The 15,262-nt window shown below is 36.5% G+C and overlaps 1 protein-coding gene across 1 annotated transcript in view; it reads right to left on the bottom strand.

Moving 5' to 3' along the window:
• MBD2 (methyl-CpG binding domain protein 2) overlaps window positions 1–15,262 on the bottom strand; it is a 70,419-nt gene that overhangs the window by 23,278 nt on the left and 31,879 nt on the right. Inside the window, exon 4 of the mRNA XM_040264217.1 lies at window positions 9,928–10,065. Within this exon, the coding sequence (XP_040120151.1) occupies window positions 9,928–10,065 (138 nt within the window). The remainder of the gene's footprint in view (window positions 1–9,927; window positions 10,066–15,262) is intronic.

The following is a 15,262-nucleotide window of genomic DNA, read 5'->3' as shown; positions in this document are numbered from 1 at the left end:
AGACTCGGACATGACTCAGCGACTAAGCAGCAGGATCAGGGTAATAGGAAAACCCTGCCATGAAAGTTTAATGCTTCAGTCCTGACTCAACCATCACGTGGATGTGCTGTCTTAGGAAGTCACTTAATCCCCTTTGAATGTATTTTCACTAGTAAAACAGAAATACTAATAACTGCCTTATATACCTCAGAAGATAAACACTGATAAAAAGTGAAGAAGTTCTTTGAAAACATAAGCATTTTATTGAAGTGCCCAGAGTATGTTCTCATGTTAGGATTTCATAATTTCAATGAATATCTTATTCACTTTTCTAAGGCTCTTGCTAAATCTGATCAAAGAACAAAGGATCTTGTCATGTACTTGCGGACTAAAGCAAAACCCCAAAAATGCTCACTTTATATTCAGTGACTCATGAGAAGCTAAATATGCAAGACATGGGGTTAGAGCTGCACAAATGATGCTTCCTGCCCAGTAGGAATTTGCTGTCCAGTTTATAAACTGCTGTATTTCAAACCAACCCCGTATGATATCCGAGTCATCTAGTTTGGGTCAGCAAAAACAGCTTAACTTAAATACCATGGCTTGCAAACATCAAAAAGCAAACATGAGTTACCCTCTTATTTTGGGTGAGTGACCTAGGAAGAAAAGGCTAGATAATGACAAAAAAATTATTACGTAAATCAAGGAAAAGCTTGATTCATGTGGCTGTGCAAACTATAGTGAGATCTCTTGCTAAGGCAAAAGATAACAATTTGGGCTAAGAGAAGATGGAAGGAGGAAGCAAAAGGCAAAAACTGGAGTTGAAGGGGATGGAGGTACAGTAGCTGTCTGCTGCAGCTGCTCGCCTGAACTTTGTCATGAAGACAACTTACACAAAGTGGGCGGTAATATACCTGAAAAGGGACTACTATGCTAAAATGACCATGGAATCAGAATACTCGTTCATAAGGCCCCTAAGCTTTTCATGTGCCACTCCTGCAGGAAAAGTTGTAACAATAATCTTATTAATACATAAGAGTCCATGTGAGGACATAGGTATGCTCCTTTATTTCTTCTGTGTCACATTTCCACACAGCTAAGATTATCTGTTCAGTGTTTGTTTTCCTTCTTAGATTAGAAGTTTTATAAGGACAGGATGCATGACTGAATTATATGTTTGTACCTGCCTACCAATGCCAGAGGTGCAAGAGACACAGGTTTGATCCCTATCCCCTGGAGGAGGAAATGGTAATCCGCTCCAGTATTCTTGCCTGGAAAAGTCTATGGACAGAGGAGTCTGGTGGACTACAGTCCACGGGGTTGCAAAGATTCAGACACAACTGCACAGCTGAGCAGCAGATTGCTGCACGACCGACTGCACAACTGCACACACACAGCATCATAAGAGAAGCAACAATATATGCTGTTGAATAAATGAATTAATGATGTCAAAACCCCATTCAACAGCAAGAACTTCGGTCCCTGATAGATAAGGAGCTATCATTAGCTGTTTATCAGAAAAGATGCCCTTCAGAAGAGCTTTCCTGAAACTAATTTCAGTAGTATAAATTAATTCCTCATTTTATACAGGGGCATTAATAGATTCTATTTCCTTTTTAATATCAATAAATCAAGAAATAAAAATATATACATATTATTTAAAGCATGACATTGAGCAACCACTAGAACTAAAATAAGGTTACCAATCCTCCAAATTATCAGAAGTAAGAATTTAAATGGAAAGCTCAGACCTGAAAACAAAAATACTGATACCAGAAAATGACAATAAAATATAAAAAACAGTATATAAATAGAACGATAGAATCAAGACCAAACATATCTATAAAATAAATAAATGTAATGATCAACTCAGCTATAAAAGAAGAAAAGACCATCGAGTCAGATAGAAAAAAAATCAACTGCATGTTTTATGCAAAAAAAAAAAAAAAAAATCTCTAAAGATAAAGGGACTCAGAAAACTGCCAATGACAATGAAAAGTAAAGAAATAGCAAGCAAATACAGAATGAGGAAACAAAAGTCTCAATATTACTAGACAATTACTTTAAGGCAATAAGTGGGAAATAAGACGAAGCTTAACCTATTGTGTAACTAACTAGCTTCTATAAAATAAATATTATCTTAATAAGTTAATTTGGCTTTCCGTGGGGAAATAGGCATGTATAGACCGAGTTCAAAACTTGTTAAGAAAGCTCCCCCCAATACTTCATTCCACCTTTCATCTAGATACTACCAACATCAGAGAAAAGAAGATAATACAATAGATACTACAAAACTGAAAAACATTACTAGAAAATATAACACTATTTGAATATTTTGAATAATGGTGAACAACGTATACCATTAATTTGAAAATTAGGGAATGCACAAGTTCCTAGAAAAAGACATTCTCAAAACTGCTATAAGAAATAGAAACTATGACTATTCATCCAGGTACTGATTGAATTTATTGAATCTACAATTTCAAGCCTCCCCATTTAAAAACAACAACAAATTAGGCTGAAATGACTTCACAAATAAGTCTTCCAAACATTTAAAGAAAAGTAGCAATCTTACACAAACTCTTCCAGAGAATATTCAGAGAGGTCACCTCCCAGATTATTCTACAAGGCCAATAAAACCTTGAGAAGAAAATTATGAGAAAGGAAAAATGCAAGTCAATCTTTCTTGTGAATATAAATGCAAAAAATCCTAAACAAAATAACAGTAAATCTAAACAGTGATAACACATCATGACTACACCGAGCTTATTAACCCAGGAATTCAAGGTATGTTCTCCAATCAAAAAATCAAGCACTGCAATTTCTCACATCAACCAATCACTGTAATTCACTATGTTAACAAAATAAAGGACATTTTATCATTTAGCTAGACAGAGAAAATAACTTGATAAAATTCAATACACATTCACGAAAAATATTCTTAGTAAACTAAAGTGAATTTTCTTAATTTGAGGATATTTACCAAAAAAAAAACCTATAACAAGCATCATATTTAATGGAAAGTCATTCAAAATATTCCCTGGTATTACAATAACCAATGAGGATATCTGCTATCACTTTTATTCAAGATTATACTGGCATTTGAAGCCAGTGAAAAGAGACAAGGAAAAAAACATTAACTGTTTAAGGACCGGCAGGGAAGAAATAGAACTCTTGTTTGTAGATGGTATGCTTGCTTGTTCATGAACAAGGTTGGAGAGACTCACTGATTATTTAATAAGTTAATTTAGGAAGATAACTGAACACATAGTATATAAAATTCAGCTTATTTCTACATATTAACAACAGACAACTAGAAAAAATTTTAATGTAATCAGAATAGCATCAAAAAACAACAATATCAACAAATAAAAGATGTAACATCTCTAGACTGAAAACTATAAAATGTTAATGGTGGGACTCCCATGGACAGAGGAGCCTGGTGGGCTGCAGTGCTTGGGGTCGCTAAGAGTCGGACACGACTGAAGTGACTTAGCAGCAGGGACATATGAGGTTAGTTAACTATAAGTCTTAATATTGCAAAAATGCTAATTTGCCCCCAAATTGGTCTATAAATTTAAATCCTGGCAGGTTTTAAAGAAGACTAGACAAGCTGATGGAGAAGGCAATGGCACCCCACGCCAGTACTCTTGCCTGGAAAATCCCAGGGATAGAGGAGCCTGGTAGGCTGCAGCCCATGGGGTTGCAAAGAGTCAGACACGACTGAGCGGCTTCACTTTCACTTTTCACTTTCTTGCATTGGAGAAGGAAATGGCAACCCACTCCAGTGTTCTTGCCTGGAGAATCCCAGGGACGGTAAAGCCTGGTGGGCTGCCATCTATGGGGTCACACAGAGTCGGCCACGACTGAACTGACTTAGCAGCAGCAGCAGCAAAGCTGAGTCTAAAATGTATGTGGAAATGACAATAGCCAAGACTAACCAAGATAATCTCAAATGAAGAATAACAAAGCTAGAAAACAGATCAAACAGAATATCACCAGCACCTTAGAAGCCCCCATTGCCATACTCACCCAGTCTCTATCCCACCTCCCAAGTCTCTTAAAATTATGAACTTACATTTACCAAAAAAAACACTGCTAGGGAAGTGGAAAAGGTTAAGCCGAACACTGGAAGAAGCTATGTGTGACAGATCTGACAAAGTACCGATACTCAGAGTATGCAAAGAACTCCCACAAGTCCACGAAGAAAAGACAGACAACGTTAACACAACAGTGCCTAAAAGACTTGAGTAAGAGCTTCAAAAGAAAGGATATCCATACAGCCAACAGACACACACAGAGTGCACAGTATCATTAAATATCAAGGAAATGCAAGTAAAAACTAAAAGTATCCCTAAACACATATCAGAATGTTCAAAATTTAAAGATTGACCATATCAAGTGTTAACAAGAACTTGAGGTGACTGCACACTGCTGGTAGAAGGGGAGCTCTGTATAACCACTTTGGAAAACTAGATGGTAGCATTTAATAAAGCTGAGTGCATGCATACGCTTACGACCCGAAACCTCTACTCTGGTGTAAACCCCAAGTCAAAAACACGTACTAGGATATTCACTGAAGCGATATCCGTAACAGTCAACAAGAAAGACAGAAACTGAAATTAACAACAATAAGAGAACAGTCAATGCAGGGAGCAGAGAAAAACCCAATACCAAACAAAAAATATCCTCATAATTAATAGATTCAGAGAGCTAAGAGTAGAGGTTGTAGCTATAAAATAGGAATAGCAAAACTCTATGTACAAACCTGCTGCTGGAAATTAAAAATAACATCATCAAAAAAAAAAAGTGATAAAAAGTTAAAATCAAGAAAACATCCTGGAAAGTAAAACAGCGATCATAATAAGAGAAAAAATACAAAAGTAGAAGTAGGAAAATTCTAAGAAGGCTAATACACAACTTATACAAAGAGAGAATGAAAAGTTAAGGGATTCAGCAGAAGAGAGGAAAAAATGACAAGAACATTTTCCATGCAAAGGATAAACATTTCCCTCTATCGCCTACTAACTGCTCAGTGAATTAAAAAAGGCCTACAAACACATGTCAGTGAATTTTTTTTAAAATCACACGCATACTAAACATTTTCAGAGAGGAAAAAAAAGACCATGAAGGAGGAGCCGACATTCTGCAGAGCACTGAACGTCTTTTGGCAAGACTGAAGAAATTCTCAGGGTCAAAATAAATGAATACTAAAGTATCTTATGAATTTTTACATAGAATGTCTTTAAAAATGCATGGCTTTAAAATTTATCTTTCATCTAGAAAGTTTCTTCTAACATTTAAAAACAGTCCCTTTTGATTATTATCGGAAGGATGAGCTCTAAGTGCTGACAAGGATGAAGAGAAAAGGGAACCCTCAGGCAGTGCTGGTGAGAAGGTAAACTGGTGCAGCCACAATGGAAAACATCATGAAGATTCCTCAAGAAATCGAACACTGAATCACCATACAATCCAGCAATCCCACCTTCAGTTAAGTATCCAAAGGAAATGAAATCAACATCTCAGAGACCTACTGTACCCCCGTATTCACTGCAACTTTATTCACAGTAACCAAGATATGGAAACAAACTAAATGTCCATCAATGGACAAATGAATGATGTGTATATATACACACGCTGAAATACTATCATCCATAAAAGAAGGAAATCTTGCCATTTGTGATAATGTAGACGAACCCTGAGATCAAATGCTAAATGAAATAAGGCAAAAGGAGAAAGCACCAACTGTGTAATCTCATTTATATGTGGAATCTCAAAAAGTCAAACTCATAGAAATACAGAGAAGAAGGGTGGGTTCCCAGGGGCTGAAGAAGGGTAGCAAATGGGGAGATGCTGGTCAGAGGGTACAAACGTCCAGTTAGAAGATGAATAATCTGGGGGATCTAATGTACAGTCTGGTGACTATGGCTAACAACACTATATTGTACACTGGAAGTTGCTAAGAGAGATCTTAAATGTTCTCACTATCACGACCACAACAAAAAAATGGTAATTATATCAGGAGATAGATGTATTAACTTTTTTTGTGGTTATCACTTTGCAATGTATACATATATCAAATCATCCTATTGTACACCTTAAACTTACATAATGTTACATATCAACTATACCTCAATAAAGGTGGGGAAAAAAACATTTTAAAAAAGACATTTCTGGAAGGAAGGAAAGGAAAGTTTCATATCCTTTGAACAAAGAATTAGTTAACAAAATAAAAAGAAAAAAAATCTAGCATCAGGTGGGAGATTTAAGCCCCCTTCTTCAGTGATTTAAATATTTACTTTTGGGTAAAAAAAAAAAATTAATATTCTGTAAGAAATGTAATTTATATTCAAAGACTATCAGAAACACCTAAAGCCCAGCAAGTTTAATTAAAAGGAAGAAGTAAAAGATGAAGCTCAAAGATGAAATTTCTTTGATTGGTGGATTAAAAAAAGAGAAAAAGCAAGAGACCAGAACATGTTAAAGATGATAGCATTAAAGAAATAAGGAAACAGACATGTGAGATCGTCACACACTGAAAGGATGCTAGGAAAGACAACCCTTAACAGCAAAATCACAATTCAATCAGATTAAAAAGAATTTAGGATGTGATTTATATATCTGGCCGGATAAGGATAGTTCAATGATCTTACTGTTTGGAATAACAGTCTTACAGTTGGTAGAGTTCCCTCCATCCCCACCCCAGATTTCTTTTTAATCTTATAAAAAGACAAGCATGTGCTAAATATGTTTATAGTGTATATAAAGCTGGCTAGCTACTTACACTATCGTAACCAGGTTTTACAAAAGTCATCTTTACTTTATAATTAATTACAGGCAGAAATCACTGCTGAGTTCTGTTTAATGCACTATTGTTGTACCCTAATTTGCACTTTTTAAATTAAGGCATTTTCAAGGAGTTAATATATTAGAAATCCATAATTCATATATTTTAAAGAATTCAAAATAGACTGCATATAGATAGACTCAGGCATAGGAGTTTTGTTATAAAAAACAGGAATTATTAATTTCTATGACTGCTTCACATGTAGACTAAACATTTCAAACTGATTCAAGGTAAAAGATCCAAAAATCAAATCCTAATTCTAGGTCTCAAAATTCAAGACTCCAAAAGGAATTACAAAACCACTAGCGTAAACACCCTAAGAGAATGGGGTACAGTTAGGGTGGAGACTCCCCTGGCGGTCCAGAGGCTAACTGTGCTCCCAACGCAAGGGGCCCAGGTGTGATCCCTAGTCAGGGAACTACATCCCCCATGCCACAGCTAAGACCTGGCACAGCCAAATAAATAAATATTTACAGCTAAGATAAAAAACACTTATATATGCAGGAGCCTCAAAAAACAGACACCTCACTGGCTATTTACTCTATGATCAGAATAACTCCTCCAAATGAAACACCCAGCAATTCATATTACTAATCTAGCTCGATGAAGCTATATAAAAGGTAGCAAAACCAGAAGAATTTTTGCCTATATACTTTTTTGCCTATCTCCTCAACAATAATAGCTCATTAGCGGTCATTTGCTATATTAATGTCAAAATGTAATTAAAATCAGCATCTTCCTTTACCAAAAGACCCAAATCTAAACCGGAACAGTCAGGATGACAAGATCATGATTCTGAAAACATTAACACCAAAGTTGCCTCTTTACCATTTTCCTACTTTTACTCAAGGCACAGTCTTATATTTTGAAATCCTGCTAGGGGGACAGCAGTCAAATATGACCTCAGTTCTTACGTTCAAGATAAAGGGAGAGAGACAACTAATGTCTCAGTATAATCAAAAACATCCAGCAAAAACTGTCAAATGACAAGAGGATAATGTGAAAAACAGTCCAAGCATTTGAAGAAGTAACCTAAATAATCTTTAACACTTCTGTCTATGAAAACGCTAAAATGAAGATAAAACCCTCAAAAAATCTGGGTTAAAAATGATGTAAGTGTTTTTTGTATGGGGGCTGGGGGGTGAATTTGATTTTTTGACAGATCTTTTCACTTGAGAATAATCTTATAAACCTTAATTAAAGAAGGAAAACTTAAAAACTCCTCAATGTACCAAAGAGTAAGGAGCAACTAATCTGGTTACTTCAGCTGTAAACATCTAGGTTGCCAATACCTCTATAACCAGATAAACACCCAGTGAATTATAATAAGTACAGTTTTTTAAAATCTGTGACTGAACTTAGGTGCAGAAAACAAATTCCCGTTAAAATGGCCATAATTTGCTATTTGGTTTGTCCTTAACCAAAATATTTGTTCAGAGACTACAGAGAATGATTTGACAAGGGCAAAGGGGGGTAAAATTTACTAAATGCTATCTGTTCTCAATGAGACAACTCAAATTTTCGACATGGAACTAACATTACGCATTATTCCACTTTCTTTATTTTTGTGGCTTTTTGAAGCAAACTGTCTTACCCAATTACATACTTGTGGAATTTTCAATTAACAAAAAAAAATCTTTACAAAGAAACAATTTTTAAATCACCAAAAAGCCAAAGGACAAGATGTTCAAGACTTTAGACAGTATCTAAGAAAGAACACAACCAAGGAACGGCTTTGTCGAGGTGGGCAAGGCTCACAATGGCCGCATTGCTTCCCTGCTGGGATGAATATGCTAAACTGCCGGAGGCTGGGTGACTAACAGTGGGTGCGGTAGTGAAACAGAAGGGAAAGCCTGGCACAGGAAGCTGAATGGCCCACGGAAACCTGAGTGGTGATAGGAGCCTCAAGGCACATGCAGGTATGCATCTTTATGTTGGATGTGATACACTTACATGGCCCCTGTTGAATCTCTTGGGGACCAACAGTAAAGCAAGTCTAGAACTTCAAATCTTGAGACATCTATAGCAAGATGCTGATCCAATGTGGCTCCAAATATCTTCTGTTTTCCTGGCTCACCTGAAGAGGAAAAAACACTACAGAGGATGTGGGAACTGCATTTCTTTAGGCAGCTTCTTCTAGAGCAACTGTCTGAAAGTTTTGGCCCAGTCCTTTATGAAGTCTGCGGATGAGACACTTGAGGGACTAGTGAAAAACAAAATTCAAATGAAAAGGTGGAGTGAGACATCCAAAGGGGACATGAGAGTCAAAGATAATGGTCGTAGGTAAATCAGCGTTTCTAATCCTTAAGTGGGAGGAGGAAGAGAAAGGAGAGAAAAAAAACGCACCGAGGTTTCTCCCTCCACTCCCTCACCCCAATTGCTACTAAAATTTCACCAAGCACCTGAACTTTTTTTTTTTTACCACAATAAGGGAGTGAGTGCGCAAGATTATTTGGAGAGTTCAAGCATTTTGCCAAGTCTCCCTCCCCGGGCTGTGTGGCATTATTAAGCGGCAGGGAGGCCTTTCAGATAATACTTATTTTCTGAGAAAAGATTCTGGTGGAATACAGCTTGAAGCAATAAAGAAAGAGCAAAATAAATGCCATTTATACAAAAATGGAAGTCACAGGACAATATACCCTATTGACAAAGTTTATTTACTTCTCTTTTTCCAAAGGGGAGGGACTGCTTTCGTGTAATAAGAAATCAGAACAAAAAGTCATTTTTGAATAATAGAAAATATTTTAAAACTTAGCAACACAAACTGCATGCTTCTTCCCCTTCGGAAATATTCTCCCTGGAAAGATAATCTTTAAAAAAAAGCTAAGACGAGCAGAACCAAGTCTGAGGTACGTTCACACAAAAGCATAAAAAGGTAGTCCGTGAAATTAATTTTTTATTTTTTAATTAATTTTTTCTTAAAACATTTTATCTAAATATTGTCTTAGAGCTATTCTCCAGCATTCATGTAATAGCCTAGGATATAATACAATTTTCTTTCCAAATATATTCCATTTTAGCCAGAGTTAAGTTGAACTATGACTGGTAAAGATACCAGAATTTTCTGAAAAATAAAATTGGAGAACCAACTAGATCCTTACCTGACGTGGCTGTTCATTCATTCGCTGTGGATCAGATTTCACTTTATTACTAGGATGATTTGTGACTTTGGTTACTGGTTGCTTGAAAATAGATGCTGTTTGTCTAATTGGCAATGTTGTATTCAAGTCTGGTTTACCCTGTGGATATAAGTGTTTTAATTAATAAGTATTATATAAAAATATAATTAAGTACTTATTAATTCAATATCTATTACTTTAACTTGCATTATTGCCAACTTCCCAATCTCAGCATTTTAAATACTCTGAAGTACATTTTAAACACTTTATTATATAAGACTTATGTAAAGTTTCATAATAAAAAGTGTCGTGTTCTTTAAAATGTCAAAAAATTCTCTATATAAAATTCATAATTAACAAGATACTAGCAACTTTTAAGCAAACAAATATATATTTATGGGTGGGTTATACAGTACTCTTGCCTGGAAAATCCCAGGGACAGAGGAGCCTGGATGGGGTCGCTAAGAGTCTGGCACAACTGAGCGACTTCATTTTCACTTTCATGCACTGGAGAAGGAAATGGCAACCCACTCCAGTGTTCTTGCTGGAGAATCTCAGGCACGGGGGAGCCTGATGGGCTCACATCTATGGGGTCGCACAGAGTCTGACACGACTGAAGTGACTTAGCAGCAGCAGCATACAAGAGGAAGGAGGGCTTTCAAGTCAATTACCAGGAAAGCAATCATTTCTACATTCCGAGAATGGAGGAAAATAATGGCATACTTGGCTATTAAAAATAAATCACCTCAAGTGTTAGGGGTCCAGGCTTACATAAAACACAAAGGTTAACCTTCCCTTTTTTATATATATATTTTAAAAAGGTAATTAGAAAGCTGTAATTCCCACAAACAAAGCTCAATTTAGGAAAATGTAATAAAATATTATCTTTAATTTTGTAACACATTTACTTTTTAGAAAGAAACTTAAAATTGAAGTTTCAGAAAAGCAAGCCACATACTTACAGACTTTTAATCAACCAGTAAAAAAAAAAGTAGGACGTAAGATTTTTATTTCTCAATGAAATGAAATGTGGCACAGAACTGCTATTAAATTCACAGGAAGTACTGTAACGTAAGGTGTAGGAGGTGGGGGTGAAGAAAAGGAACAATATGGGATTTGACTCATTTGGGCTTCCCTGGTAGCTCAGCGGCAAAGAATATGCCTGCAGTGCAGGAGACACGAGTCCAATCCCTGGGTCAGGAAGATCTCCTGGAGAAGGAAATAGCAACCGACTCCGGTATTCTTGCCTGGGAAGTCCCATGGACAGGGGAGTCTGGTGGTCTATAAGCCATTCGGTCACAAAGAGTGACTTAGTGACTAAACAACATCCTTCTGATTTGGGCAAAAAGACAGAAAGGGTCAAATATATCCGAAAATAATATATATTACATTAGATATTTTTAGGATAGAAGTGTGCTCGATACATTATCTCCAGGATATCAATGAACTTTAATTAACTATCTCCAAATAAAAATGGTATCACCTTCCAGACTCCAAAATAGTGCTTCTCAAACTTGAGCATGCATCAGAGTTACCCAGGGGGCTTACAAAAACACAGATTATTGGTCTCCCTCCTAGAAATGATGATTCAAGAGGTCTGAGTCGGGCCTGGGAATTTGCATTCCGACTGAGGGACGCACACTTGGGCACCACTGCTCTAAAACAAAGACTGCAAGTTGGCAGCAGGGAGACCAGGTCTAACCCACAGATGTGTTCTGCTCGTTTTTAGTCTCGAGTCAATGAAGCTAAGAGCTACAAATAAAATTGGCATAAAATCGAGAATTCTAGCTTCTCTTAAAAACTCAAAGATCTAGAAATGGACTGATTTGGCCAAAACAGGCCATGACTCATTAGTAATGGCGGCCACTAGAGGTGTCAGGGTTGTCGTTTTGCAAAAGGCCTCAGTTCACATTTGTGATACCTGTCTGAGCCCTACAGGTATTGAGTTTGTGACCTCTGCTTAAAGAACATCAGAAATTAATCCGATCATTATTACAGTTATATTATTTGGGTGCCCTATTCAGTGAGTCTCCACTCCCCCACCCCACCCCACCCCACGTGCACTGCTCTTCTGTACACAGTGGGCATGCTGGTCATTTCTTTCTCTCATTCACTTTTCTTCTGACATTCGTGCTTACCTTTAAGAGGCATATTCATCTTAAAAGACTCTAACAATACCACTTCCCAGGCATTTCATTTTCTCATCTTTATGGTTTAAAAAACAACAACAACAACAAAAAAAACCCCTTGATTTAGAGGTGTGGAAACTTGGCCAACAGGCTGCAAAATAACCACTTAGGATTCCACCTCTAAAGCGTGTGAGGCCCAGGAATGTGTATTTTTAAAACTCTCCTGGTAATTCTGTGATGTGCAGAAGGTTTGGATCCCTCTGATTTATGACATCAAGAGCATTCTAAGACCCTAAGTGAAGCAATCAGTATTCAGTCCAAGAGACGCTTAACACACAATGGCTTACAAAAATCTCTTCCTAACTTGTTATATAATAACGATCGGATTAATTTCTGATGTTCTTTAAGTATCTACCACAAAACAGTACCTTGCTTGGTTTTTAACGTTTCTGTACTTTGACAAAGAATAATATACTCTGCTGGTATGAGAACAAAGATGGGATCAGTAGAGAAATACAGAGCAACTATTTGTATGAACAAACACAGTCGAGTCTGTAAGATTCTGTTACAAAGAATGACTGGAGGACGCAGAGACTAGCTTAAACTATTCAAAACTATAAAAGGAAAAAAACTATAAAACCCTGAATCCACACAGACTGGAAGGAAGCATGTAACATGTAAGACTACTGGTGCTACAATGATAAGACTAATTTTTTTTTCATTATGTTTGTGATGTAATAAAAATTAATCTATTGGTTAAAAAATTTCATTGTCTGACAATGACAGTTTACTGCCCAGTGGAACGGAACGAGATTTTTCACGAGTGTGCAGCACTGCTCTTCTATTGATCTTATTTATATTTTATTATTTTTCCTCTTTTAAACTGGCCTGAAAGCTCTGAAGAAAGAATTTTTTACTAATTAATTTTGTATTCTACAATAGTATCATGTAAAATAACCTGAGAAGCTGGACTAACTGGTTTTCCCAGAAACTGTCACAAAAAAAGTAAATTTTATTACCATTCTCTCCTGAGGACTATCAAAAGAGTCACTGTTAATTCACACCCAGTTGTCTGAGTTTTTCTAAATAACTACCAATCTGCCATGAACCTAGGAGTTATAAAGCAAACATTTTTTTAAACACATGATTATATTTTAATATAAATGCAAAACAAATTACAAAACATTATAATAGACTGATGACAATAAAATACGGTATTTCATTTGTACTGTATGACATCCTCAGTCATAAATAAGTTCTTAGAAACCAGTAACAAAGACACTGATACACCAAGGGAAATGAAAAAAAGAAAAAGAAAAAAATGAAATAACACAAGTGACTAGTAAGGATTAAGCATATACGAAGATGACCAAACTGAACAGTAATAGAAGACCAATTTCTCTGTAATATCATATTGCCAGATTAAAAATCTAACATTTGTACAGTTTTAGGAAATATACCCACATGAACACTGGTGGATACATTAATGGTCATTATAGTGGTGGTTATTTTAGCATTCTTTTTGAGACTTTTGCACATGTGAGTTCAATATTAAAACATGATTAATATATCTGTGTATTGCTACATGACAATCTAAAAATGCAAATGTGATTTACCAAATACAAAGTTGTCTGGAAAATCACAGCAAAATTTTAACCTTACTGTATAAACAGATCAGAAAAGGGACTGCTACTATTTTCTGTCTTTAAAGAACTTTTTTCCAAATCGGACAAGATTAAAGCTATTTGTGTATTTGAAATCTTCCCTTTCAATATAGGAATAAGTGAAACAAAGTTCCTTATATTATAAAACTAAACTGACAGAAACACACATTCTAACAGTTTCCAATCTTCGACATATCTTCTCAGTATACAGGATAGCACTCAAATAAAAGTTTAGTGTATATTATAATAATGTGTATATTAAGCTGGGAAGTTTTCAAATAACTCAAATAATTGTTGATAATTTATTCTATCCCCCCTGGGATGAATACAAAAATAAAAATTTCTAAAAATTTTTTAAACTTTTATCTCTTTCTAATAAATATCTGAGATGGCTCTTAAAACTTCAAAAAACAAATATACAATAAAAATTAATTTTAATCAAGGACAAAGAGAAACAAATTTCCTTTTGAAATGGTTAACAGTGACTGATTCTAGCCTTCACCATCTGATCTGAATCTGAGCTTTCTAGGGGTGTGAGCAAAAAAAGAAACATTCAATTACATAGATTTCATAGTCAGAAAGGAGGAAGCGTACCAATTAAAGAGGAAAACAAAAGCTGGTGTTAAATCTAGAAAAAAAAATAGACACAACATCACAACAGATATTAAACAGATTGCAAATGCTTTTTCTTTTTCCAGTGATCTTCCATAAAAGCCAAGAACGTATTTAAAGGACAACTCACTGAAGATGACTCTGAAAAGGACTAAACTAGCGTGCCCTGATTATTGTGTAACCTTTCAATGATTTAATGTGGTTAATCCTAGAAAGGGTTTCTGTGGTAGCTCAGCTGGTAAAGAATCTGCCCGCAATGTGGGAGACATGGGTTCAATCCCTGGGTTGGGAAGATCCCCTGGAGAAGAGAACGGCTACCCACTCCAGTGTTCTTGCCTGGAGAATCCCCGTGGACAGAGGAGCCTGGCGGGCTACAGCCCATGGGGTCGCAGAGTCGGACACGACTGAGCGACTAAGCACACAACGCTGCCGCTGCTCCTGCTAAGTCGCTTCAGTCGTGCCTGACTCTGTGTGACCTCATGGACGGCAGCCCACCAGGCTTCCCCGTCCCTGGGATTCTCCAGGCAAGAACACTGGAGTGGGTTGCCATTGCCTTCTCCAATGCAGGAAAGTGAAAAGTGAAAGTGAAGTTGCTCAGCAGTGCCCAACTCTTAGCGACTCCATGGCCTGCAGCCTACCAGGCTCCTCCGTCCGTGGGATTGTCCAGGCAAGAGTGCTGGAGTGGGGTGCCACTGGCTTCTCCAAGCACACAACATTAGAGAAGAGGAAAACTAAAGCGGTGATGCCAATCATGTGTGTCTAACCTGTAGCGTTCAAATACTGTTTCATTGCTACCCTCTAAACTTATTTGAAAATAGAGAAACCCCACCTACTTCAATTTTTAAAATGGAGAAAAGAAAGAAAACAGGACACTTCTAGGTATCATTTTAATTCTGTGGTTTTGCACACCCC

Source organism: Oryx dammah, unplaced genomic scaffold (assembly GCF_014754425.2).
Source record: "Oryx dammah isolate SB20612 unplaced genomic scaffold, SCBI_Odam_1.1 HiC_scaffold_22, whole genome shotgun sequence".
NCBI lineage: Eukaryota > Metazoa > Chordata > Mammalia > Artiodactyla > Bovidae > Oryx > Oryx dammah.
This window is presented reverse-complemented; position numbering and strand designations above follow the sequence as displayed.